Source organism: Muscardinus avellanarius (genome assembly GCF_963383645.1).
Source record: "Muscardinus avellanarius genome assembly, chromosome: 2".
NCBI lineage: Eukaryota > Metazoa > Chordata > Mammalia > Rodentia > Gliridae > Muscardinus > Muscardinus avellanarius.
The window spans coordinates 120,005,108-120,032,310 of NC_137787.1; the positions used below are offsets into that span (position 1 = coordinate 120,005,108).

General features: G+C 45.8%; 1 protein-coding gene across 4 annotated transcripts in view; it reads left to right on the forward strand.

Annotated features, from left to right (window-relative positions):
* The window catches only part of IFT88 (intraflagellar transport 88), a gene marked incomplete at both ends in the record, with an annotated part of 125,627 nt that extends 107,256 nt beyond the window's left edge, over nt 1-18,371 (forward strand). For 3 of the 4 annotated variants that reach the window (XM_080690095.1, XM_080690094.1, XM_080690096.1), the window contains 2 exons: nt 18,007-18,117; nt 18,250-18,371. In XM_080690095.1, coding sequence (XP_080546221.1) covers nt 18,007-18,117; nt 18,250-18,371 — 233 coding nt within the window. The remainder of the gene's footprint in view (nt 1-18,006; nt 18,118-18,249) is intronic. The other variant, XM_080690097.1, reaches the window with a different exon arrangement.
* Nucleotides 18,372-27,203: the final 8,832 nt, after the last annotated feature.

Sequence of the window (27,203 nt, forward strand, 5' to 3'; positions counted from 1 at the left end):
ATAATTGATTAATAAATGAGTCCAAGTTGGACAGATGATCATAGCTGGGCAAACAAAAGAGGTTTTACTGCCACGCGTGGTGGTGGTACACTTCTGTAATCCCAGGACATGGAAGGCTGAGAGAGGAGGATCGTAGTTTTGAGGACAATCTCAGCAAGTAGTAAGACTCTCATTAACCTAGAGAGATCCTGTTTCCAAATAAAAATAAAATAGGGCTGGGAGTGTAGTTCAGAGTTAGCATGCTCCTTGGTTCAATCCCCAGTGCCCCCCAAAAAAGAAAGGTTTCACTGTTACATTTTTAAATCTCTCTTTTTTTTTTTTTTTTTTTTTTTTTTTGGTGGTACTGGGGTTCCTGGAAGCCCTTCTACCTCTGCGCTACACTCCCAGACCTATTTTTATATTTTTGAAACAGGGTCTCTTACGCCAGCACGGCTGACTTCGAACCTACACGATCCTCCTGTCTCCATCTCCCAAGCGCGGGGATTACAAGCGTGCGCCACCATGCCCGGTGACATTTTTAAATCTCTACTGGAAGAAAATACCATGAGAAGTAGGTGGCACATGCATGTCATCCCAGTAGTTGGAAGCTGAGATAGGAGGAATCAGATTGAGGCCAGCCTCAGCAATTTAATGAGACCCTGTTTCAAAATTAAAAAGGCCAGCCAGGTGTGGTGGCGCACGCTTGTAATCCCAGAATTTGGGAGGCCGAGTCAGGAGAATCGCAGTTCACAGACAGCCTCAGCTACTTAGTGAGGCCCTTTGCAACTCAGTAAGACCTTGTTTCAAAATAAAGAATAAAAAATAGGGTGGGGGGGTAGCTCAGAGGTAGAATACCCCTGGGTTCAATCCCTAATACCACAAGGAGGGGGGAAAAAAAAAAGAAGAAGAAGTAGGGTGTTCTCACAAAGCACTGACAGCGCCAAATCTGTCATCTCACTTCGTGTTGATCCAGCACCAATCTAGAAACTAGGAGACGTGGTTCGAGTCTAGTCTTGATGGCGACAGTTTCTGACTTCTCTGAATTTGTGACTCTTGTGACATCATTTCTTTCTTTTTCTTTTTTTCCTGGTGATATTGGGGATGGAACCCTGGGACATTCTACTTATGAATTATATCCCCAGCCCTTATTTTTTATTGAAACAAGGTCTGACTAGATTGCTGGGGCTGGCCTCGAACCTGCAATCCTGTCTCAACCTCCCAAGCACTGGGGTTACAGGCGTACGCCACCATACCGAGCTGTGGCCTTATTTCTTGAAAAGAAGTTTTACTGTTTTCTGTCCCTTTTTCCCCACCAACAAAAATTTACCTTCTTTCTCTATTTCAGGCAGGAAGTATAATTTAGTAGAATTTGGTAGTTTTAAAACAGCTAATTGAAAAGATAAATGCTAAATTGGGATCTCCAAATACACTTATATCCTCATTTATACTTAGCGTGAGAGCATGCATATTACCCAGCTCCACATAACTACCAAGCTGTGGATGTCTATGATCAAAAAATAGAACAAAGACGCCGGGTGTGGTGGCGCACACTTGCAATCCCAGCATTGGGAGGCTGAGACAGGAGGATCGCAGTTCATGGACAGCCTCAGCTACTTAGTGAGGCCCTTTGCAACTCAGTGAGACCCTGTTTCAAAATAAAGAAAAAAATAGGGCTGGGGATATTGCTCAGGGTAGAATGACGCTGGGTTCCATCCCCAGGCCCGCAAAAAAAAAGTAGAACAAAGAAAAATGCAACTCTTACCCAAGCACAGTGGCACCCGCCTGTAATTCCAGGACTTGGTAGGCTGAGATCAGAGGATTCCAAGTTTTCAGCCAGCCTCAGCAAATTAGCAATACCCTGTTTCAAAAGAAAAAAGGCTGGGGGTATAGTTTAGAGGTACCAAAATGAAAAAAGAAGAAAAAGACTAACCAATCAGTTTCTTCCTGATATCAGCAACCTGGCATGAAGTGCTCTGAGCCTTTTGTAAATCTGTAAATTTACAAAATGCCTCCCTGTGTTCTGCGCCCGAGCCTCCTGGACACTTCCCTCTGCACGCCTGTGTCACAAACCGAAGGCCTGTTAGATACATGCCACAACTGACACACACATGCAATGCTAGTGCTTGGAGGGCTGAGACAGGAGGGTTGTAGGTTCAAGGACAGCCTCAGCAAGGTAGCAAGCGTCTCAGCAACCTAGTGAGATCCTTTTTCTATAAGTATAAAGGTCTGGGGGTGTGGCTCATAGGTAGACTGCTCCTAGTTTCATTCCCCAGTACTGCGCGCGCGCGCGGGCGCGCGCGCGCGCCAGGGTTCCAGGAATTGCTGGGCCTGGAGGAGTAAGGTGTGGTCCACCCCCAGAGCCTCACCAAGGAGGTTTGAACACGAGATGACCACGTATGCCTCGAGGCTGCCAAGGTCCAGAGTCTGCTGCCTAAGGTTTGCTCAGTCTCCCTGGTGGCCCTTCTCCAACACGCCTTAGATCCTTGGGTGCCTCCACGGTCAGCCAGGGCTGGGCCAGAGAGGAGCCTGCCCCCCTGGGACCTGCGAGCAAGGGAGAGGCCCTGTGTTGAACTTCTCTCCAGCCCAGCCTCCTGCTTTTCTGTTGGTTTTCATCAGATTTCCTCTCCCTCCTTCCAGTCTGCGTCAGTCCAACACAAACAGCCCCAGCGCACAAGCAAGCTCTGTTCTCACAGAGGGTCCCACAAGCGCTCCAGCATGGGAGTAGCTCCAGGGGGGCGGTGTGCTGCTGCTGTTCTTGGCGACGGTACACAGAGCACTGCATTCCTTCCTGAGCCTTGCTTGTTTGGTTTTTCTTTTTCTTTGGTGGCATTGGGGATTGAACCTAGGGTTGTTCTGCCTCCATGCTCTTGTTTTTTTTTTTTTTTTTTTTTTTTTCAGTGCTGGGATTGAACCCAGAGTCCAAACTACATTTCCAGCCCTATTTTTTATTCTTTATTTTGAAACAGGGTCTCACTGAGTTACAGAGGGCCTCACTAAATAGCTGAGGCGAGGCTGTCCACAAACCTGGATCCTCCTGTCTCAGCCTTCCAAGTACTGGGATTATTTATAAGCATGCACCACCAGGCCCAGAACCTCAGCTCTTTTTATTTTATTTTTATTTGTTTATTTATATTTTTATTTATATTTTTTATTTTTTTGCGGGTCTGGGGGTAGAACCCAGGGGCATTTGACCTCTGAGATATACCCCCTTCCCTTTTTTTTTTTTTTTTGGTGGTACTAGGGTTCCTGGAAGCCCTTCTACCTTTGGGCTACACTCCCAGACCTATTTTTATACTTTCTTTATTTGGAAACAGGGTCTCTTAAGCCAGCACAGCTGGCTTCGAACTGCGCAATCCTCCTGATTCCGCCTCCCAAGCGTGGGGATTATAAGCGTGCGTCACCACGTCCAGCATCCCTTCCCTTCTTTTTTATTCTTTATTTTGAGACAGGGTTTCACTAACTTGCAGAGGACCTCACTAAGTAGCTGAGGCTGTTCGTGAACCGTGATCCTCCAGTCTCAGCCTCCCGAATGCTGGGATTACAAGCGTGCGCCACCACGCCCGGCCTCCTTTTTATTTTGGAAACAGGGTCTGAGTCTAACCCCAGCCCATGATCCTTCTGTCTCAGCCTCCCGAGTACAGGAATTACAGGCTGTGCCACCACACCCAGCTTAGAAAGTTTCATTTAGATGGTTCGTTTGTTCTTCCTTCCTTCCTTTCTTCCTTTCTTTCTTTCTTTCTTTTTTCTTTTTTTTTTTGGTACTTGGATTGAACCCAGGAACATTCTACCACTGAGCTAACCTCCAGGCCTGTTTTTATTCTTTATTTTGGAACAGTGCCACACTAAGTTGTGGAGGGTCTTAGAAGTTGCTGAAGCTAGCCATGAACCTGTGATTCTTCTGTCTCAGTCAGTCACCCAAGTATTGGGATCACAAACATGTGCCACCATGCCTGGTTTAGATGGTACTTTCAAAAGATAAGAAACTAGCCAGGCATGGTGGTGCACGCTTGTAATCCCAGCATTCGGGAGGCTGAGACAGGAGGATCGTGCTTTGCGGACAGCCTCAGCTACTTAGTGAGGCCCTCCGCGACTTAGTGAGACCCTGTTTCAAAATAAAGAATAAAAAATAGGGCAGGGGGTATAGCTTGGAGGTTGAATGTCCCTGGGTTCCATCCCCAGACCCGCAAAAAAAAAAAAAAAAAAAAAGATAAGAAACTGATAGGCAACAGATAACAAACTTTCTAGCTTAAGGGAAGGGGAGAATATTGAAGGATTTTTAGATATATTTTGAAGGATTGGGCCTTGACGATTGAGAAGAGCCAATAGCCGGGCGTGGTGGCGCACGCTTGTAATCCCCGCGCTTGGGAGACAGAGACAGGAGGATTACGCAGGTTCAAAGCCAGCCGCGCTGGCTTAAGAGACCCTGTTTCCAAATAAAATATAAAATAGGTCTGGAAGTGTAGCCCGGAGGTAGAAGGGTTCCATTCCCAGTACCACCAAAAAAAAAAAAAAAAAAAAAAAGCCAATAGATTTTTCAGCTGAGATAGTTCCAGTAGCCCAGAGGTGGTCTCAAGCCACAGTCAGAAGCAGTGATCAGCACTGGGTATGGTGGCTCATGCTTGTAATCGCAGTATTTGGAAACTAAAGATAGGAGGATCATGGAGTCAAAGCCAGCCTCGGCAACTTAGAGAGGCTCTCAGCAACCTAGTGAGACCCTGTTTCCAAATAAGAAGTAAAATGAGGCTGGGGATGTAGCTTAGAAGGAGAATGCCTCTGAGTTCAATCACCAGGACCCAAAAAAAAAAAAAAAAAAAAAATGAAGCAGTGATTAGAACTGGTTAGAAGCAAGTAGGTTGCAAAGAAGCTAAAAAAGGATGTAAAGTGTTCTGTGGTGAAATGTTCACTCTCACCAGTACTTCTGAGGCTAAGATAGGAGGATCGCAGGTTTGAGGCCAGCCTCAGCAAGTTAGCGAGACTCAGCAATTTAGTGACACCCTGTTTAAAAATTAAAAATAAAGTAGGGCTGGAGGTGTAGCTCAGAGGTAGAACGACCTTGTATTTAACCTGCAGCACAATAAATAAACAGGATAATTTTCAAAGATAACAAGGATGAAGAGAGATGGGCATTCTTTATAAAGTAAGTGCTGCCAGGGGAGGTGTGAAGTGGTAAGCCATGCTGGGAATGTTTGTGTTTGGCCAACACCTTTAAAATGGCCACGCAACGTTGAAATTGAGTTGGGGGTTGCAAAGGAGACAAACACCAGCCAAGTTATTAAAGGCCTCTTTAATTAACCGGAACCGGCAGGCGTGGGGGAAGGGACATGACAGAGAAGCAGAGCCGGTGGCAGAGTCGCCAGGTCAGAGAGGAAGTCCAGGTATTCATAGCAGGGGTCTTGGCGTGGAGCTAGCGGTGTGGGATGCCGGTTCTCTCCAACATCTGGAGTCTGTCTCGCGATGTCTGGAGTCTGGTGACATCTCCGCTTCTGGCTTCCGGGGTTCCGCCTTCTGTCCCCGCTGTGGGGTCCAATGGGGGAAGGGTGGGACCCGACCTATCATCAGGAACTGATTTTAAAGGAATAATGAGATTCAGATGAGGAATTACAAATACACATATTAAGGATATTACTTAGGGTAGAAAACATTGAGAATAAGCAGAATGTGCACCTGGAAATTATTCCAAGTATAATTCTGCACGCTGTGGTGCCATCACCCAGTGGCAGTTGCTCGAGGTGGAGCCCAGCTTCCTTGGCTGCCCCTCAGGACATTATGATGCCACTGGGAGCCCCAGAGACTGGACGGTTCTGCCTGATACCTTCCCAAGGTGCTCTGGAGCACATGAGCAGCAGTGACTGTGCCCTGCGGCTCCCTTGGTACTTTTCTCTAAACAAAACAACATTCATTAGAAAGCATACAGCAGTCAGTAAAATGAGAAGCATGCAGACTTTTATTAGATCTTAAAAATGTGTATTAGGCGTGACATCGTGGAAATTATTTATGGTGAATGCTCAGAGTAAAAGTCATGTACAGATTTTACAGTCACTGAAGGGGTGGCTATGGCCCTTTTTGCCTCTCCCAGCTGTGGGACCTCCAGAGCAAGAGTTGACACTAGTCAGAACTTAAAGTATCATGTATGGTGTTAAAGATGAAGAGATCTGTCCAGTGTCATGGAGATGTTAGGTATTGCACTGACCCCTGGCACAGTGGCACAGGCCTGTGATTCTGGGGCTTGAGAAGAGATACAGGAAGTTCCCAGGTTCAAAGCCAGCCTCAGCAACTTAGCAAGACCCTGTTTTAAAATAAAAAAAAATTACCCAGTATTTGGGAGGCTGAGACAAGGAGGATCACAGGTCTGAGGACAGCTTCAGCTACTTAGTAAGACTATCTACAGCTTAGACTCTGCTTCAACATAAAGAATGAAAAACAGGGCTAGTGGTATAGCTCGGAGGTAGTACCGCATAAATAAATAGATATATAGATAGATAAATCTTATAAATATTAAAAGGGCTGGGGGTAGAGCTTACAGGTCGAAGGCCCCTGGGTTTTACCCAGGAGGGCAGGGCACATCAGGCATAGGTAGGTGGCAGGGCATTCCTGTGGGCATGGCAGTGCACACCTGTCATCCCAGTACTTGGGAGTCTGAGACAAGAGAACCACAGGTTTGAGGACAGTCAGCAAGTAGTGAGACGCTCATCAACCTACAGAGACCTGTTTCAAAAGAAAAAAGAAAAATTAGGGCTGGGAATATAGCTTGGAGGTAGAATGTTCCTGGATTCAATCCCCAGTAAAACGCACACCACACACACACACACACACACACACACACACACACACACACACACACACACACACACACACACATACCACAGACCAACTCAGCATATCACAGCTGCTTGTGTTTGTGTATGAGTCCAGTCATCAGAGAGCTTTGGGTTTTTGTATGCTTTTTTTGTTACTGTCTGTGTCCTTTCATTTCAACTTAAAAGACTTTTTTTTTTTTTGGTGGTGGTACTGGGGGTGGAACCCAAGGGCTTTTCTACCTCTGGGCTATACTCCCAGACCTATTTTATACTTTATTTGGAAACAAGGTCTCACTAAGTTGCTGAGAGCCTTACTCAGTAGCTGAGGCTGGCTTCGAGCACGATCCTCCTGTCTCAGCCTCCCAAGCACTGAGATTACAAGTGTGCACCGCCATGCCTGGTTTAAAGGACTCTCTTTAGAGATTTTTTTTATGTTCTTTTTTTCATCTCTACTGGGACTTGAACACGGGAATGGTCTAACTGCCTACACCTACAGCTCTTTTTGTTATTTATTTATCTATTCATTCATTCATTCATTCATTCATTCCTTTGTACTAGGGATTGAACTCGGAGGCATTCTACCTCTGAGCTGTTGTATTTTTTTTTTTTTAAACAGGCCTCACCAAGTTGCTGAGGCTGGCCAGGAACCTGTGATCTTCCTGTCTCAGCCTCTCAAGTACTGGGATGACAGTGGTGTACCACCATACCCAGCCAATCCATGTTTGTTTTGGTGGTACTGGGGATGGAACCCAGGGGCGTTCTACTTCCAGGCTACACTCCCAGACCTATTTTATATTTTTTATTTGGAAACAGGGTCTCTTAAGCCAGCTGAGGCTGGCTTCAAACCTATAGGATCCTCCTGTCTCAGCCTCCCAAGCATGGGGCTTACAAACGTGTGCCACCACGCCCGGCTCCAATCCAAGTTTTAAGATCTCCTTTTTTCTTTTTTCTTCAACAAGATCTCACTGAGTTTCTGAGACAGGACTTCAACCTGTGAACATCACATGTCAGCCTCTCAAATACTGGGATTATGGGATTACAGGCACACACCACCATGTCCTGCTGACAATTTACTGTCCTTTGATGCTTTGAAGATTTTCTTTGTCATTGAATTTTGATGGTTTTATTATAATGTATTCCAGTGTGAACCTTTTGGGTTTATTATATTTGGAGTTCTTTGAGCTTCTTGAAAACAGGTACTAATTGCTTCCTCCATTTAGGGAAGTTTTCAGCCATTATTTTTCAAATAAGTCCTTCCCCTTTCTCCGTTCTCCGTCTGGACTCTCACATATATGTACTGTTTCACTGATGGGATGGGCTTTCTTCACTGAGGCTGGCCTGGAACCCGCGATCCCCCTAACCCCGCCTACCTTGTACTAGGATCACAGTATCTTTAAGCTCACTGACTCTGCTTAATCTAGTTCACTTTCCAGTTCAGTTGTTGTCTTCTTCAGTTCTAGAATTTATGTCTGAATTGTTCTAACGACGTCTGTGTCTTTGTTGATATTCTTATTTTGTTCATCACTTTTCTGATGTGGTTTACCTGGATATTTATATTTTCTCTTAGAGCCCAGTGGGCTTTCTTAAAATGATAATTTTAGCTAGACATCCTGGAGCATTCCAGACACTCCCGTACTTGTGAGTGTGAGATGAAAGGATAGCAGGTTTGAAGCCAGCCTCAGCATTTTAGTGAGATCCTGTTTCAAAATAAAAATAAAGCTGAGTGTGGTGGCACATGCCTGTAATGCTAGTACTTGGGAGGCTGAAACAGGAGGATCGCCGATTTGAGGCCAGTGTGTGGTGACTTAACAAGACCCTATTTCAAGACCACAAAAAAAAATTTAAATGGTTGGGGGTATATCTCAGAGGTGAAATGCCCGAGTTCAACTCCTATACTGCAAGAAACAAAAGATAATTGCTTTGAATTTGTTCTCAGGTAATCCATAGATCTTCATAGGACTGGCTCTTAACATTTATTTTGCTTATTTGATTGAGCTGTGTTTCTCTTTTCCTTGTTTAGCTTCTTATTCTTTTTTATGATTTCTGTATTAAAAACAACAGCTATTTCTCCAACTCTGTATGGACTGGCCTCATATAGTAGCCATTACCAGTCTTGCTAGAGGTTACGGGGCCTCTGAAAGCCTGTATGAAGAAGCATCCTCTCTGGGCTCATGTTTATCATTTCCAACTTAGAGAAGGTTGCTTATAGTCTCATAAGAGAAGAGCTTATAGTCTCTTGATCCTTCTGGTATATATAATATTTTCATATATATAAACAGTTTGTTTAATCTTCCTTGTTTTTGAGCTTTGCAATAAGGGTACATTGTTGGTGGGGTATGGGAAGAGTTGGACTCAGAGGTATTTTACTTCTGATGTAGACCTACATTAGAAATAAAGTCCAGCCCTATCATCATCATGATATCATTATTATTGTTGTGGTTGTTGTTGTTATTATATGTGTGTGGTGCTGGGGATGGAACCCAGGGGCATTCTACCTCTGAGCTACACCCCCAGCCAGATTTTTTATTCTGTTTTTTGTTTTTTTTTTTTTGTGGTACTGGGGATAGAACCTCTCTAGATTTCTTCTACCTCCAGGTTATACTCCCAGATCTATTTTATATGTGATTTGGAAACAGGGTCTCACTAAGTAGCTGAGGCTGGCTTTGAACCTGTGCGATCCTTCTGTCTCAGCCTCCCAAGCGTGGGGATTACAAGCATGCGCCACCATGCCCGGCTTATTGTGTATTTTAAAACACCGTCTCACTGAGTTGCAAAGGGCCTCACTAAGTAGTAGCTAAGGCTGTTCGTGAGCTGTGATCCTCCTGTCTCAGCCTCCATAATGCTGGGATTATAAGCGTGTGCCACCATGCCCGGCTTCATTTTATCTATTTTTTATTCTTTACTTTGAAACAGGGTGTCACCAAGTTGCAGAGGTCCTCACTAGTTGCTGAGGCTGGCAGCAAACCTGCAAATCTCTGTCTCAGCCTCTCAAGTCGCTATGCCAGGTGTTTTGTTTTTTTTTAACTGGGTCTTGCTATGTTAGCACACCCTGGCCTTGAACATGCAATCTTTCTGTCTCAGCCTCCTGAGTGTTGGGAATAAAGGCATGTGTCACCACATCTGGTTGTATTTAATTTTTTTTTTTATGGTACTGGGAATTTAACTCAGGGGTATTCTAACTCTGAGCAACATTGGAAACAGGATCTCCCTAGGTTACAGAGAGTCTCACCACCTGCGATTCTCCTAGTTCAACCTTAAAAGTACTGAGAGCTGAGTATGGTGGCACATGCTTGTAATCCCAGCATTTAGGAGGCTGAGACAGGAGGATCGCACAGGTTCAAAGCCAGCCTCAGCTACTTAGTGGGGCTCTCAGCAACTTAGTGAGACCCTGTTTCCAAAAAAATATAAAATAGGTCTGAGAGTATAACCCAGAAGTAGAAAGCCTCTGGGTTCAACCCCCAGTACCACCAAAAAAAAAAAAAAAAAAAAAAAAAAAAAATAGGGCTAGGGTTGTAGCTCAGAGAGGTAGAATGCCCCTGGGTTCCATCCCCAGCATGGGAAGAAAAAAAAAGTACTGAAATTATAGGATTGCGTCACCACACCCAGCTAAGATTCTTTTCAAAATAAAAAGGAAAGCCGGGCGTGGTGGCGCACGCTTGTAATCCCTGCGCTTGGGAGGCAGAGACAGGAGGATCGCGCAGGTTCGAAGCCAGCCCCACGCGCTGGCTTAGGAGACCCTGTTTCCAAATAAAAATGCAAAAATAGGTCTGGGAGTGTAGCCCGGAAGTAGAAGGGCTTCCAGGAACCCCAGTACCACCAAAAAAAATAAAATAAAATAAAATAAAAAAATAAAAAAGAAAGCTGGGTGTGGTGGCACACACCTGTAATCCCAGTTTTTGGGAAGCTGAGACAGGAAGATTGCAAGTTTGAAGCCAGCATGTGCTAATGTAGTGAAACCGTGTTTCAAAGTAAAAAATAAAATAGGGCTGGGAGTGTAGCTCAGAGATTGAATGTCCCTAGGTTTAATCCCAGATCTTTTCTGTCAGAGGAATAGCTTGACTCAGGCTCCATTTTGTAGAGCTGCTGTTGTGTAAACGTGTGTGCTTGTATTTTTGTAAAGACAGCATTTCCTAGAAATTGTGAGTGCCAACCCCTCCCCCAGCATCCTCTCAGCAATGGCATGCTCCCAATACCAGGAGCACAGCACAGAGGCCCATGCTGAAAATAAGGACCCAGCAGTCCTCCGCCACACTGTTCTTGCCTACCTTACTTGACTAGTGGCAGGATCCCTTTTTGCAAAAAGTAAAATTCACCTTGCTGAGCCACTTTCAAATATGTCTTTTGTTATGACACCATGGAAGTTTATTTCTAAAAATTTGGAGGCCTGTATGGGAAAATCAAACCATGACCAGAGGGTTGCAAGGACGCCTCTTGGGGAGTCCTGCTGAGTTGATGGTGGCCTGGGGACAGGGGAAGTGCTGCCATTTCCTAGCCAACAGTGAGCCCCACGTGGAAAGTGAATCGGCAACAGATGAAAGACACCGTAGCTAGCACTGTGCAAGACCAGGTAACTGCACACACACCAAGGGGAGAGCCCATGGGAGGAGACCAAGTATTTCCTTGGCAGTCAGAAGATCCAGGGTGATAAAGTGGACCCAAAGGTTTCCCTGCAGGAGGCCTGCCAGAGGGGGGAGTGGAGCCTGAGTTCAAGAAACTCCCAGAGCTGGTTGTGGTGGTGCACGCTTGTAATCCCGGTATTTGGAAGGCTGAGACAGGGGGATTGCAGTTGAAGGCTAGCTTCAACTTCTTAGTGAGGTCTCCACAACTTAGTGAGACCTTGTTCCAAAATAAAGACTAAAAGAGTAGGGTGAGGGATGTAGCTTGGAGATAGAATGCCCTGGGGTTCAATCCCCAGTACAAGAAATAAAAGAAAAGGAAGAAAAATGAAAAAAGAGAGAGAAGCCGGGCGTGGTGGCGCACGCTTGTCATCCCCGCGCTTGGGAGGCGGAGACAGGAGGATCGCGCAGGTTCAAAGCCAGCCTCGGCTACTTAGTGAGGCTCTCAGCAACTCAGTGAGACCCTGCTTCCAAATAAAATATAAAATAGGTCTGGGAGTATAGCCCAGAGGTAGAAAACCTCTGGGTTCCACCCCCAGTACCACCAAAAAAAAAAAAAAAAGAAAGAAAAAGAGAGAGGAAAGAAGGAAGGAAGGAAAAAAGGAAGGAAGGAAGGAAGGGAGAAGAGAGAAGAGAAAAAGAGAAGAAACAGCCAGGGACCAGGATGGTTGGATGGCAAGACACCTCTAGGCAGGAGAGGTTGAACCTCTACTGAGAATGGAAAAGAAAGTAACTACAATAACAAGATTAAGGTCAAAATTCCTTGTGATAATCCCTTAGGGCTAATGTTACAGTATTGGAGAGATTATCTTCAAATTTAGGGCAAAAAGGATGATTAAATGGTTGTTTCATCTAGACCCAGGAATCTGTATTAATTGGCCTATTTTTTTTATTTATTTATTCTTTTTTTTTTTTTTTTTGGTGGTACTGGGGTGGAACCCAGAGGCTTTCTACCTCTGGGCTACACTCCCAGACCTATTTATACTTTATTTGGAAACAGGGTCTCACTAAGTTGCTGAGGCTGGCTTCGAACCTGTGCGATCCTCCTGTCTCCGCCTCCCAAGCGCGGGGATTACAGGCGTGCGCCACCATGCCCGGCGTTAATTGGCCAATTTTAGTTTGGGCCAAATAAGAATTGGAAGCCAGGCGTGGTGGTGCATGCTTGTAATCCCAGCATTCGGGAGGCTGAGACAGGAGGATCGCGGTTTGGGGACAGCCTCAGCTACTTAGTGAGGCCCTTTGCAACTCAGTGAGACCCTGTTTCAAAATAAAGAATATAAAATAGGGCTGGGGGTGTAACTCAGAGGTAGAATGCCCCTGGGGTCCATCCCCAGTACCAAAAAAGAAAAAGAATTTGTTTTATCAGTTATAAATGAGTGCTCATAAATTAAGTAACAAAATGAATCCAGATACCTTTTAGTTCACATGACTAAATCTTTGACAAATACAGACTAGCCAATTAGAAGTGTATTGTCTGCTTCAGTGTAACATTGGAGGTGTAGTGCCCTGTTAGGACTGGTGTGAAACTTTGTATCACCCTGAATTAAAGGTGACAAGACTGAGTAACAAAATGGACAGAGAAAATCTCAAACGGTAAAGTATCCAGACTGCCTTATGGATATTGATGTCTGTGTTCAGCAAATTTCAAGAACAAGACACCAGAGCAAGGAGGTGGTACTTGCAAAGGCTGAATAGAGGTCGAATCCTTTGAGTAGAAACGAAGAAACTATTACATTTCGAGCATTTAACGACTTTTCATAAAGATCCAAAGCCTGGACAGTTAGCCCCCGTGGTAGGAAGGGCAGTGATCTTAAAGGCACTCGATTCCTTTCCTCTGGCCCTTGGCTCAGCTGCCAGGTTTCCCACCAGAGCCCAGGGTTATAGTCTTAAATCCACCATGCTGGAATCCCCCTTCCTGGTTTCTAGGGCTGCAGGGTGAAGCCACTAGCCTTTGGTTCCAGCTGGGCTTTACTCCATCCTGTCTGTTTCCCTTTTTTTTTTTTTTTTTTAACATCAGCAGAGACACTATATTTGATTTATCAAATGTATTTTCAAAGCCAGGCGTGGTGGCACACACCTGTAATCCCAGCATTTGGGAGGCTGAGATAGGAGGATCGTAGTTTGAACACAGCCTCAGCTGCTTAGTGAGGCCCTCTGCAACTCAGTGAGACCCTGTTTCAAAATAAAGAATAAAAACTAGGGCTGGGGGTATAACCATAGAATGGTTCTACCTCCAATACCGCAAAAGAGAGAGAGAAAGAGAGGGAGGAAGGAAGGGAGGGGGGAGGGAGGGAGGGGGAGGGAGGGGGAGGGACTTATTGGCATGAGGAGGGTTTAAGGGAATTAGAAACAATTTTTAAGAGACAAAATTATTAAAATTTAAGTCACATTTAACGCATTGATCAAATCTTGGTAAAATTTTACAAAAACTAGCCTAGAGAGCAAGAGTTTGGCATTTTTATTAACAGGAATCTGCAGGTAAAATTCCAGTCTGTTCCAGTTGACCCCATCTGCTTATATCTAGCAAGCTACCTAACAAAGATAAACAACTATTATTTTGGGTTACTATATATATTTGACACCCTATATATTTGGTTTTTTTGTTTTGTTTTGTTTTTTAGTGTATGCCTTTATTTTCTTTTGCGGTACTGGGGAATCAAACTCATAGCCTCATACATGCTAGGCAAGCTCTATACTGCTGAGCTACATTCCCAGCCACCCTATATATTTGTGACTGTAGATACGTATACATCTGAGGACTGTGCATCTAAAGTTTATCTAAATGTTTTACAAAAGCTTATGAAGTTAGATACATGGGTTTTGTTTACATGCAGGGTAACTAATAAGTGGTCTCTTTATGCAGTATGCATTGTATCTGACCCCTAAACATATAAAATGGCTAATGAAGTTATTAAACTTGTGCCATTTACAAGTTTAGTACCATTCAAAAGTCCCTGTCATTTAAGACCTAGCATATCTTTTTATTTTAACCAAATAAGTGTTTTAATATATTATTGTATAGGAAAAATACAAATGCTTATCAGATAATAAGTCCATTGGTGATTATTAATATTATTCCCTAAGCTTACAAAATGTCTAGAGCTGTTCTCAAATTTCGTCAAGGCTGTTAACCTATATAGACTGCAATGATAATTATCGTACTGAGCCATGAATTCTGAATTTCATTACAAAAGTAAATGCTAAATTAATGTTTTAAATTTTGTGTAACTGTGATGTTAATTATTACTGGCTCCTTTGTAAGTTAAATATATTTGTGTTTTCCAAGTATCCTCTGAAACGCAGCCTAAGAGAACACTTTACCAAGCTGGTGTTCTCTAAACAAAAATTGTAAATCAGCCCTTTTCAGGTTTATATTTGTGTTTTCCTAAATTGTATTATGACTGTCTTTAAGCAAAGATAATCAGAGGTACTCAAATACTTGATATTCTAAACCATGCCATTCTGTTGATTAAAAACAAATTGGATCCAGGCACACGCTTGGAATCCCAGTACTTGGGAGGCTGAAACAGGATTGCAGATTCATAGCCAGCCTCAGCCACCTAGTGAGGCCCTCCGCAACTTAGACCCTGTTTCAAAATAGGTCTAAGGGTGTAGGTCAGGGGTAGAATGCCTATGTTCAATCCCAGTAATGAAAAAAATTGGGGGCATTAATAACAACATATGTAACAAGTCAGGTTTTTTTTGTTTGCTTTTTGTTTTTGCAGTACTGGGGATGGAACTCAGGGGCATTGTACCTCCGAGCTACACTCCCAGCCCTATTTTCTTAGTCTTTTTATTTTTGAAATAAGGTCTCACTGAGTTGTGAAGGGCCTGCCTAAGTAGTTGAGGCTGTCTGCAAACCACAATCCTCTGGTCTCCGCCTCCCAAATGCTGGGATTACAAGTGTGTGCCACCATGCCTGATTCTAACAAGTCAAATTTAAATGGGGATTTGTTTATATCATCAAATAGTATCAAGGCTATTATATAAATTGGATTTGCTTTGTCCCTAATAATTTTGTACTTTTATTGTATATTTTTGTCATTGTTCATTAACATTACAGATATACAACTTCCAACAGAATAACCTAAATCGTGTTTTGATAGCCATTATCTGGAAAACAGATAGGCTATAATATTGACCCCTACTCATTAACAAGGATTGGTGAAACTGGCCTACTGGGTGTTCAACAACTGAGACTTAGAGAACAACCAGAAAATAAGAGATAAGGAGAGAACAGCCAGTACGTAGCCCTTTCCCTCCACAGTCAAATAGGACCCAGGCAATTGATGGGACTCCTAAGGGCTCTGAAATTATGGTAAGTCACCCTAACCCCTGATTAGGGGGATGCAAAGACCCCAGAGACAAGAGCTACAGTGCACATTCTGTAAAAGGGAGGTCACCGAGGAGGAAGCATCCCCAGTGCTTCAAGGGAAGCCACATGGTCAGCATGACTGTGACCCCTCCTGACAGATGGCACAATTGGCAGAGGAAAAGCCCCACAAAGTCGACTCCTAGAGTAACCCTGAGGGGCCTAAACAGCAAATAATTTATAAAGATTTATGTTTGCCCACTGTAGGCCTACCTACTTGGTTTTGAATACCCAGCAGGAAAGTATAACCAAAAACAGTGTGCTATTCTGGGGAATAAGGAGAGACCCGTAGCCATGGAGTTATTTAAAAGACCCCCCTAATTACATTATAATTAATAATGGTACTTCTGTTTTAAGACCCACAGAAGAGCTATGTCAGTGATGCCCTAAACCTTCCTCTAATAGAGAACTTAAAAGATCCTATTAAGGAGCCGGGCGTGGTGGCGCACGCTTATAATCCCCACGCTTGGGAGGCTGAGACAGGAGGATCGCACAGGTTCAAAGCCAGCCTCAGCTACTTAGTGAGGCTCTCAGCTACTTAGTGAGACCCTATTTCCAAATAAAGTATAAAATAGGGCTGGGAGTATAGCCTGGAGATAGAAAAGCCCCTGGGTTCCCCCTCCAGTACCACACAAAAAAAGATGCTCTAAAACTAAACCTGCCCCTCTTGAGGCTTTGCAGGTCTAGGACCCCTGGACACCCAGAGGGAGGAACAAGATGCTTGATTTACAGCTGGCTCTGCCAGATGTGTGAGGACAAGAGGCAGACAGCGAGGAAACCCTTACAATATGCAGATTGTTAGTACAGATGTGTGAGGACAAGAGACGGATAGCGTGGGAACCCTTACAATATACAGGTTGTTAATACTAATGGGCAGGGTGACAGTAACAGATATGCTAGGTTGTTTGCTGTATTTGTTTGTTTTATAGAGTGAATTATAATCAGCAGAGATTTGTCAACTGTACTTGACATGCCATCAAGGGAATAGCAAGCAACTAGATGCCCCCAGTAGGATGTCCTGGGAAAATCATTTAGCCCTAGCTGAATTAGCTGAGGATGCTGGAGTTGATGACACCTTTGGAAGCAAAGTTACCATATGCCAATAGGTTTTGAAGAAGAGTAGTAGTGCATAAAAAAGAAGAGAGGGGAATCGCGGGGAAGTAATTAGATCATTTTATCAGAGGAATAGCTTGACTTAGGCTCTATATTGTAGAACCATCATTGTGTAGCCTTGTACGCATTTGTATTTGTATTTTTTTTTTTTTTTTGGTGGTACTGGGGGTGGAACCCAGGGGCTTTCTACCTCTGGGCTACACTCCCAGACTCATTTTATATTTAATTGGAAACAGGGTCTCACTAAGTTGCTGAGAGCCTCACTAAGTAGCTGAGGCTGGATTCAAACCTGTGTGATCCTCCTGCCTCAGCCTCCCAAGCGCGGGGATTATAAGCGTGCGCCACCATGCCTGGCTGTATTTATTTATTTTTAAAGATAGTATTTCCTGGAAATTGTGTCAACCCCTCCCTAGCACCCCCTTGAGCCAGTAGCATAGACTGTGAAGCTAATGCTCCTACCAATAAGAGCACAGCACAGAACCCCCCAAAAATACCTAGCAGTTTTCCACCATGCTGTTCTTTTTTTTGTTGTTGTTGTTGTTTTTTTTTTTTTTTTTTTTTTTTTGTGGGTCTGGGCATGGAACCCAGGGGCATTTGACCTCGAGTTACACCCCATGCCCTATTTTTAATTCTTTATTTTGAAACCGGGTCTCACTGTGTTGCGGAGGGCCTCACTAAGTAGCTGAGGCTGTCCGCGAACCGCGATCCTCCGGTCTCAGCCTCCCGAGTGCTGGGATTACAAGCATGCGCCCACGCCCAGCTCACCATGCTGTTCATGCACACCTGAATTTACTGGTAGTAGGATCCCTTTTTATAAAAAGTAAAATTGCCTTGCTGAGCTACTTTTGAATATGTGTCTTTTTTATGGCCCATGAAAATTTATTTTTAACAGTCCCAAGTACCATAAAAAATAAAAATTTAAATAAAAAGGGCTGGGGTATAGGTGAGAGGTAGAACACCCCTGGGTTCAATTCTAAGAACAACAACAACAAAAAAAAATAGCAAAACAAAACTTGGCCTCTACATGAAACAGTCTGCCTATTCCATGGCAAATAAGTGTGCTTTCCAATGTGTAAGTAGTATGTTTCCTCGCATAATAAACAATACGTGTCTATTTTTGTATTTTCAGACAGTGGCCAGAACAGTAGTGCCAGTAGTAAAGGTGAACGACTAAGTGCCAAACTCAGAGCTTTACCCGGGACAAATGAACCTTATGAAAGTAGCAGTAACAAAGAACTAGGCAAGTCACACGCCCCACCCAGCTCCCCAGGCGCCCCAAGGAGCTGGCACGTGACTCAGCCGAGCTGCTGGGTTTTGGTTGGCTCTCGCTCCTCCGGATCACTCTAACAGCACAATCTGTTTTCAAACCTAGATGCCTCCTATGTGGATCCACTTGGCCCTCAAATAGAAAGACCGAAAACCGCAGCCAAGAAGAGGAACGATGAGGACGACTTTGCTGACGAGGAGCTAGGAGATGACCTGCTTCCAGAATAATGCCTTGTAGTATGTGGTTTCCCGAAGGAAAGAGAGTGCCTTCTGTGATAGTACTCATACTCAACACTGGATTAAGTAGCCAACTTTTTGTATACTGTTGAAACTTTATAATTACATTCTTTTCTATGCTTTTGGATCTGTGTGTTAATTGGGATAAGAAAGTATAAAACTAAGCCGGGCGTGGTGGCGCACGCTTGTAATCCCCGCGCTTGGGAGGCAGAGACAGGAGGATCGCGCAGGTTCGAAGCCAGCCGTGCACGCTGGCTTAGGAGACCCTATTTCCAAATAAAAATGTAAAATTAGGTCTGGGAGTGTAGCCCGGAGGTAGAAGGGCTTCCAGGAACCCCAGTACCACCACCAAAAAAAAAAAAAAAAAAAAAAAGAAAGTATAAAACTAATACTTTAGGCCAGTGATGCCCTTACCTTTTTGGTAACATTGACCCCCAGTAAGAAATTTGTGTTACAGCTACATGGTGCATGCCTGTAATTCCAGTACTTGGGAGGCGGAAACATAGGATCATGGGTTCAAGGCCAATAGCACAGTAACTTATTGAGATTATGTTTCAAAATAAAAAGGGTTCGGGTGTGTAACTCCAGGTATGGTAGAATGCCCCTGCATTCAATCCCCAGTACCACAAAAAAGAATAAAGTAAGAATGCCAGTGGCCACACTGGCTGTCATGAGTTGGAGTTGAGGTGGGTGCAGGTGCCAGAGAGCTGAGAAGACCAGCCACAGCTGATAAGAAAAGAGATGGCTGAGGCCAAGCTTTCAGCAATGAGATTTATGAGAACTTGCCAGATTCCACATGTGGGTGGAGACCCAGCTGAGAAGACTTGCCACTGACCTGAGAAGAGAAAAAAGGTGGTGCCAGAGTCCGTGTGAGGACCTGCGCAGAGCGCCACCCTCTGCTGAGCCCCGTGGGACCAGTCATCAGTGGCGGCACACCCCTGAATTCCAAGTGCTTGAGAGACCAACACAAGAGGCTTGCAGGTTTGAGGCCGGCCTCAGTAACTTAGTGAGACCCTGTTTCAAAATAAATAAATATATAAATAAAAAAGGCGGTGGCTGTAGCTCCAAGGTAGACTGCCATAAAGCCGATCTCTAGAACCATAGTAAGACCTCTCTTGATGGTCGTGGTGGTGCCCGCTGTAATCCTGGTACTTCGGAGTCTAAAATGGGAGGATACCGGGTTTGATGCCAGCCTTCAGCAATTTAATGAGACTCTCAGCAAACTAGTAAGCCTCTATTTCAAAATAAAAAGAGCAGCCGGGCATAATTGTGCACGCCTGTAGTCTCAGTACTTGAGAGGCTGAGACAGGAGGATTGCAGTGTTCAATCCTCAGCAACACACACACACACACACACACACACACACACACACACACACGGACTGCAGATGTAGCTTGGAAACAGAATGCCCCTGTGCTCAATCTCTAATACCAAAAGAAAAAATAGAACAGAAGGCTCTTTGTGACACTAGTAGTTCTGCCTGTGTGTGGTGGAGAGGGAGGGGTAACTGGAATGGAACCCAAGGGCAGTCTACTTTCGTGCTACACCCATAGCCCTTTTAATTTTTTGTTTGAAACAGAGTCTTGCTAGGTTGCTGAGGGTCTAGCTAAGTTGCTGAGGCTATCTTCAAACCTGTGGTCCTCCTGTCTCAGCCTCTCAAGTACTAGGATTTCCAGTGTGTGCCACCATGCCTAGTGAGAGTTGACTGCTTTTTGTGTGTGTGGTTGGTACTGGAGTAGCCCAGAGGCATTCTACCTCTGAGCTACATCTCCAGCCCTACTCTGTTTTGAAACAGGGTCTCACCAAGTTGCTGAGTCTTGCTACATTGCTGAGGCTGGCCATGAACCCATGATTCTCCTGTCTCAGTCTCCCAAATACTGAGATCACAGCCACGGGCCCCCACACCAGCTAAGAGCTCACTTCTTTAAGTTACTTTGCCAGTGGTCCAAAAACATAACCAATCTAACAATGTCCACATTTGAGGCACTAAATTGCCTCAGCAACTTAGACTCTCAGCAACCTAGTGAGATCCTGTTCAAAAACAAAAATATAAAATGGGGTGTAGAATGCCCCTGGGTTAAATCTCTAGTACCAAATAAAGAAATAGAGCTGAGAGTGTAGCTTAGAGGTAGAATGGAGGGTGTGTGTGTGTGTGTGTGTGTGTGTGTGTGTGTGTGGTGCTGGGGATTGAATGCAGGGGGATTCTACCTCCAAGCTACCCCCCAGCCTGATTTTTTATTCTTTATTTTGAAACAGGGTCTCACTAAGTTACGGAAAGCCTTAGTAGCTGAGGCTGGCTGTGAACCTGCAATCCTTATATCTCAGTCTTCCAAGTATTGGGATTACAAGCATGCACCACCATGCCATGCTATTTGTTTGTTTGTTTGTTTGTTTGTTTGTTTAGTGGTACTGGGGTTCCTGGAAGCCCTTCTACCTCAGGGCTATACTCCCAGACCTATTTTTTTATTTTTGGAAACAGGGTCTCTTAAGCCAGCACAGCTGGCTTCAAACCTGCGCAATCCTCCTGTCTCCGCCTCCCAAGAGCGAGGATTACAAGCGTGCGCCACCACAACCGGCTTTGTTTTATTTTTTATCTTTTGATACTGGAGATTGAATCTAGAGGCATTCTACCTCCAATCAACACACCCCCAGCCCAGCCCTATTTTTTTATTTATTTATTTTTTTTTTTTGGTGGTACTGGGGGTGGAACCCAGAGGCTTTCTATCTCCAGGCTATACTCCCAGACCTTTTTTATATTTTATTTGGAAACAGGGTCTCACTAAGTTGCTGGAAGACTCACTGAGTAGCTGAGGCTGGCTTCGAACCTGCGCGATCCTCCTATCTCAGCCTCCCAAGCGCGGGGATTACAAGCATGCGCCACCACGCTCGGCCCCCAGCCCTATTTTTTATTTTTTATTTTTTTATTTGTTTTGCTGATCTGGGGATGGAACTCAGGGGCATTCTACCTCCAAGCTCCACCCCCTGCTCTATTTTATATTCTTTATTTTGAAGCAGAGTCTCAGTAATTTGCAGAGGTCCTCACAAAGTAGCTGATGCTGACCACGAACTGCTATCCTCCTGTCTCAGCCTCCCAAATGCTGGGATTACAAGTGTGCGCCTCCAGCACCACCACATCCGGCTTGTTCTTTATTCTGAAACAGGGTTTCACAGAGTTTCAGAAGGCCTCACTAAGTAGCTGAGGCCGGCCACAAATCTGTGATCCTCCAAGTACTGTTATTACAAGTGTGTGCCACCACACCCGGCTCAACATCATCAATTTAGCAAGACCCTGACTCATAATAATAAAAAAAAGGGGGCTGGGAGTGTAGCTCAGTAGTAGAGTGCCCTGGGTTCAATACCTAGTACTGAAGAAAAACAAAACAAAACTATGAACAATTAGTTAAATAAAATAGATAAAAGATGAAGAATTTCAACAAAGTATTGGAATCTATGAAGGTCCAAGGAGTAATCTAGAACTGAAAAATAGAATATCTGAAATTAACTTATATGGATGGATTGAACAATATACCAGACAGTAGAAGTCAGGATTATCAAAACATTAATAGAAATTTACAAATTGCACTATGAGGTATAATTACATTGCACCAATAAAGGTATAAATATAAGAAGAAAATATACAAAGGGAATCACAGAAATCAAAGTGGGAAATAATGGGTGATGAGATACTAATGCAGATGACAAGAGATTTGAGACATATTCAAAAATTTGAATAATTAGAGTAGGAATCCCAGAAAGAATAAGATAAAAATAACTTCTGCAAGAGGCCATGCATGGAGTGTCTCATGCTGATGAAAGACTTCAACCACAGGCTCGGGAAGTCAGCATGCACCAAGAAGAGTGGGTATGAAGGAAACTATACTGTAGACACAGTATGCTCAAACTGCTAAAAAACAAACTGTGTGTGTGTGAGAGAGAGAGACAAACAGAAAGGGGATGCAACCCAGAGACATTCTACCACCAAGCTATCCCTCCAGCCCTGTTTTTATTTTTTGTTTTGAAACGGTCTCTCTAGATTGCTGAGAGTCTCACTAAATTGCTGAGGCTGGTCTTAAACCTTCAGTCTCTTGTCTCAGCATATCAAGTACTAGGATTGTAGGTCTGTGCCACCACACCTGGCTGACAGATTCTCTAAGATAGGGATATAGCTCTGTGGTAGAGCATTTGCCTAGCATGTGTGAGGGCTCTGAGTTCAATCCTCAGCACCACAGGAAAAAATAAAATTATTTAACCAGAATAAAAACATTACTTTCAGAGGAACATCGATAAGACTTACAACAGACTTTTTTTTAAATGTTTTTTTTATTGGTGCATTGTAATCATACATGACATTGGAATACAAGATTTGAGAGAATATACAAGCATACATCGTCCAATTAGCTCTCATCCAATCCCCATTCCATTCCCTCCCCCTCCCTCTATCCCATGCTTGATTGGTGGTTATCTTTGATACATTTGTTTACGTACCTCCTGAGTTTTAAAGAGGTTCTATCCTCCCCCATCCCATCCCCTCTGATTGGTCACCTAAATGGCTTTGCTATACAGCCCTTTCTATAAGTCAACCTCTTCCTGTTACCCCTTTCCTCCCAGATTTTGCTAGCTAGGGGAAGCATCTGGTTTTTACTTTCTGTGATATTTCTCTGTGCATGCCGCATTGCAAGTTCCGATCCCACTCTTGACATCCCCAGTAGAGGCCTGGCCACCTGGAGGACTCTGATCCCAACCTCGCTGGCTCCAGCACTGGCCTTGCCTCATGGGAGGTCCGGATCCTGGTCTCACTGGCCCCTGCACCAGCATAACCTCTCGGCTGGCTCCGATCCCAGCCTCGGAGACCCCAGCACTGGCCTTGCCTTACGGCAGGCTCCGATCTCAGCCTTGCTGACCCTGGGACTGGCCTAACCCATTGGCAGGCTCTGATCCAGACCTCAAAGACCCCAGCACTGGCCTTGCCTCACAGCAGGCTCCGATCCCGGCCTTGCCTGCCCCAGTACCGGCCTTACCACTCGGCAGGCTCTGATCCTGGCCTCGGAGGCCTCAGTAGTGGCCTTGCCTCATGGCAGTCTCCGATCCCGGCCTCACTGGTCCCGGAACCGGCCTAACCCATCAGCAGGCTCCAATCCGGACCTCGAAGGCCCCAGCACAGGCCTTGCCTCACAGTAGGCTCCAATCCCAGCCTTGCTGGCCCCAGCACCGTTCTTACCCCTCGGCAGGCTCCGATCCCGGCCTTGGAGGCCCCAGCATCGGCTTGCCTTGTGGCAGGCTCTGATCCCGGCCTCACTGGCCCCAGAGCCAGCCTAACTGATCGGCAGGCTCCAATCCAGACCCCGAAGGCCCCAGCACTGGCCTTGCCTCACGGCAGGCTCTGACCCCGGCCTCCCTGGGCCCAGCACCAGCCTGAACCCACAGGAGGCTCCAATCCCAGCCTCGGTGGCCTCAGTAGTGGCCTTGCCTCATGGCAGGCTCTAATCCCGGCCTCGCTGGTCCCGGAACCGGCCTAACCCATCAGCAGGCTCCAATTCAGACCTCAAAGGCCCCAGCGCTGGTCTTGCCTCATGGCAGGCTCTGATCCTGGCCTTGCTGGCCCCGGCACCGGCCTTACCCCTTGGCAGGCTCCGATCCCGGCATTGGAGGCCCCAGCACCAGCCTTGCCTCATGGCAGGCTCCGATCCCAGCCTCGCTGGCCCTGGCACCGGCCTAACCCATCCACAGGCTCCAATCCAGACCTTGAAGGACCCAGCACTGGCCTTGCCTAATGGCAGGCTCCAATCCCAGCCTTGCTGGCCCCGGCACCGGCCTTACCCCTCGGCAGGCTCCAATCCCGGCCTCGGAGGCCTCAGTAGTGACCTTGCCTCATGGCAGGCTCTGATCCCAGCCTTGCTGGTCCTGGAACTGGCCTAACCCATCAGCAGGCTTCAATCCAGACCTCGAAGGCCCCAGCACCGGCCTTGCCTCACGGCAGGCTCCAATCCCGGCCTTGCCCCGGCACCGGCCTTACCACTCGGCAGGCTCTGATCCTGGCCTTGGAGGCCTCAGTAGTGGCCTTGCCTCGTGCCAGGCTCCGATCCCGGGCTCACATGCCCCGGCACTGGTCTAACCCATCCGCAGGCTCCAATCCAGACCTCGAAGGCCCCAGCACCAGCCTTGCCTCATGGCAGGCTCCGATCCTGGCCTCGCTGGCCCCGGCACCAGCCTTACCCCTCGGCAGTCTTCGATCCCAGCCTCGGAGGCCTCAGTAGTGGCCTTGCCTCAGGGCAGGCTTCAATCCCGGCCTTGTTCGCCCCAGCACCAGCCTTACCCCTCAGCAGGCTCCAATCCGAGCACCCTCTTCACTCAGCAGGTTGTCCCACTTTCCCAAGGGTGCATGGTGGTGGCATTCTGCCTCTGGGTTATTCAAAAGTTCCAGGTGTTTTGCATCAGAACTCTGGCTCTCCTGAGTACTGGCTGCTGCCTTTGGCACTGCCTCCACCATTTCAAATCTTTCCCAAGCTATTTTCCCACACTGCATGTTGTCCAGTGTTCCTAAGCATGCACAACGGTAGCATTCCACCTTTGGGGTAATTTCTTCAGAAGATCATGGTGGGTTGGATCAGATCTCTGCCTGTCCCAAATACAAGCCTCCACCGCCATCGCGGCTACTGCTGCCCACACCGCCTTCCTCCTAGGTCTCCACTAAACTCTCTCCTAACAGGTGATGTCCAGGATTCTTAAGGATGTAGAGGAAAAGCAGTCCTCTTTCGTGGGGATTTTTTCCAAAAGTTCCAGTTCAGTTGGATATGTTTTGTCTGCATCTCTAGTATACTGGCTGCCACCGCGGTCATCTTGACTCCTCTCCAATATTTTTCTTTTCTTTTTTCTTTTCCTTTTTTTTTTTTTTTTTTTTTTAATAAGACAGTTTTCTAGTTTGAGAAAGTTGTGGCTATCAGGCACTCAGTAGCAATGAATTTTTTTTTCTTTCTTCACTTCCAAAAGCGGAGTTCAACAGTTTCACCATGCAGAGCAGATTCTGCTGTTCTAAGCGCACCACGGCCTGGTGTAGCACAGCAGAGCTTCCTCTGTACCCGCGGTTAGGTCTCCTGTTTGGTACCGGGCCTCCCAGAACTTGGGCTCAGCCTCCTGCCGACACCATGCCTTCCTGGGGGTAGGCCGGGCCGCCTGCCCCCCTCCTGGGGCCCAGGGCCTTGCGGCCTGGAACTCTGGACCTTCCAGGGGGCAGGCAGGCCCTGCTCGACCCCCGCCCGTGGGCCCAGGGCTTTGCTGCCCGGACCTCCAAAACTTCCAGGGGTAGGCGTGCCCCGCTGGACCCCGCCTGGGGCCCAGGGCCGTGCAGCCGGGACCTCCAGACTAAGCGGGGCAGGCGTGCCCCGCTCGACCCCAGCCCGGGGGCCCAGGGCCCTGCGACCTGGCCCGAACCTTCCCGGGGGGCAGGAGTTCCCCACTCCTACAAGAGACTTTTTAATAGAACCCTATGGGAAGCTGGGCGTGGTGGTACATGAGTGAAATCCCTGCGCTTGGGAGGCTGAGACAGGAGGTGCAAAGCAAACCTAATCTTATCTAGCCACAGAACAATAGCATCAATTGTTCTGAGAGAGTCTTAATTACTTTGAAACCCCCATGACTCAAACCTTGTTGACTCTGGGTGAAGGACAGTCAGAAGTACTCTTTTAGTAAAGATAAGGGGAAGACCTTAATGGTTCCCTACAATGGGACCAGGTCAGCCGGAGCAATGGGACTGTTGGGACAGGGTTCTTGGAAGGTGGGGCAAGGATTCGGGTTTTTCTGCAGCGGCTTTTTCTGCAGCAATTTCTCCCTTTTATCAAATAAACTCCTTCACGTCCCTGTTCACAGTGCTAAAAGTGGAGATTCCTCTCCGGAACTTGGGAGGGAGAAACCTGAAATGACTGACCCGGACAATTGCCTCCTCTCGTGCAACTGACAAAGTTTATTTTCCAAAACCAAGATTCTTATACCCTTCTCCAATGAAATTCCCAGTAGAAAAGTGTAAACACCAAAGGACAATAGTGAGATATTAAGTGAAGGACATGTAAATCACCAATCATAAACAAGACAAAAGGAAGACCTGTGACATCACTGATCTTGTGATTTAAGTTCAGCCCCCTTGGCCTTGCAGGTGGGCTTTAGAGGGCAACTTCTGGAAAGACAATGGTCACACCCAGAGTTTTGGAGAATTTGACCTTTCATAGAATCTCCTTTAACTCTTTCCTCAGGCTTTGTCCATAGCCTCCTCTTTTGTTAAGCTAAAAGGCTTGAGGTTCTGAAGAATACATGAGTGAATGTTTCTTTGATTCCTCTTTTTTCAAGGCAGCAATATCCAAGGAATTGTTACCAGAAATTCTGGCCAAATGCTGACGAACAGAGTCCCATTTATACTTTGTCTGATTGTATTCTAAATTAGTAACACAAAACTGACTGTTTCAATGACATCTCAGAGATAATTGATACTGTGTTTTTACCAATTGATTTCCTATCCATTGAAAAGCTTCTCTAAATTCATTTACCTCCTCTATCCCTATCTCCAGTAAATGGTACCAATTAGCTTTTTTCTACCTAGGGGGTTGCCACAGCCTATTCCCAATAATGTTCTTAAGCAGTCCTAACTGCTTACGCTTTTTGTATGACTAAGTTCTCTTTGGGGCTTTCCTAAAAGAGAAAAGTATTTCTTGCTCGGCCGGAGCAATGGGACAGTTGGGACAGGGTTCTTGGAAGGTGGGGCAAGGATTATAGCTTGAAGCAAGGCAGGGGGAGTCTGAGGGCTCAGACATATTACCAGAAAATTTATCTTCCACG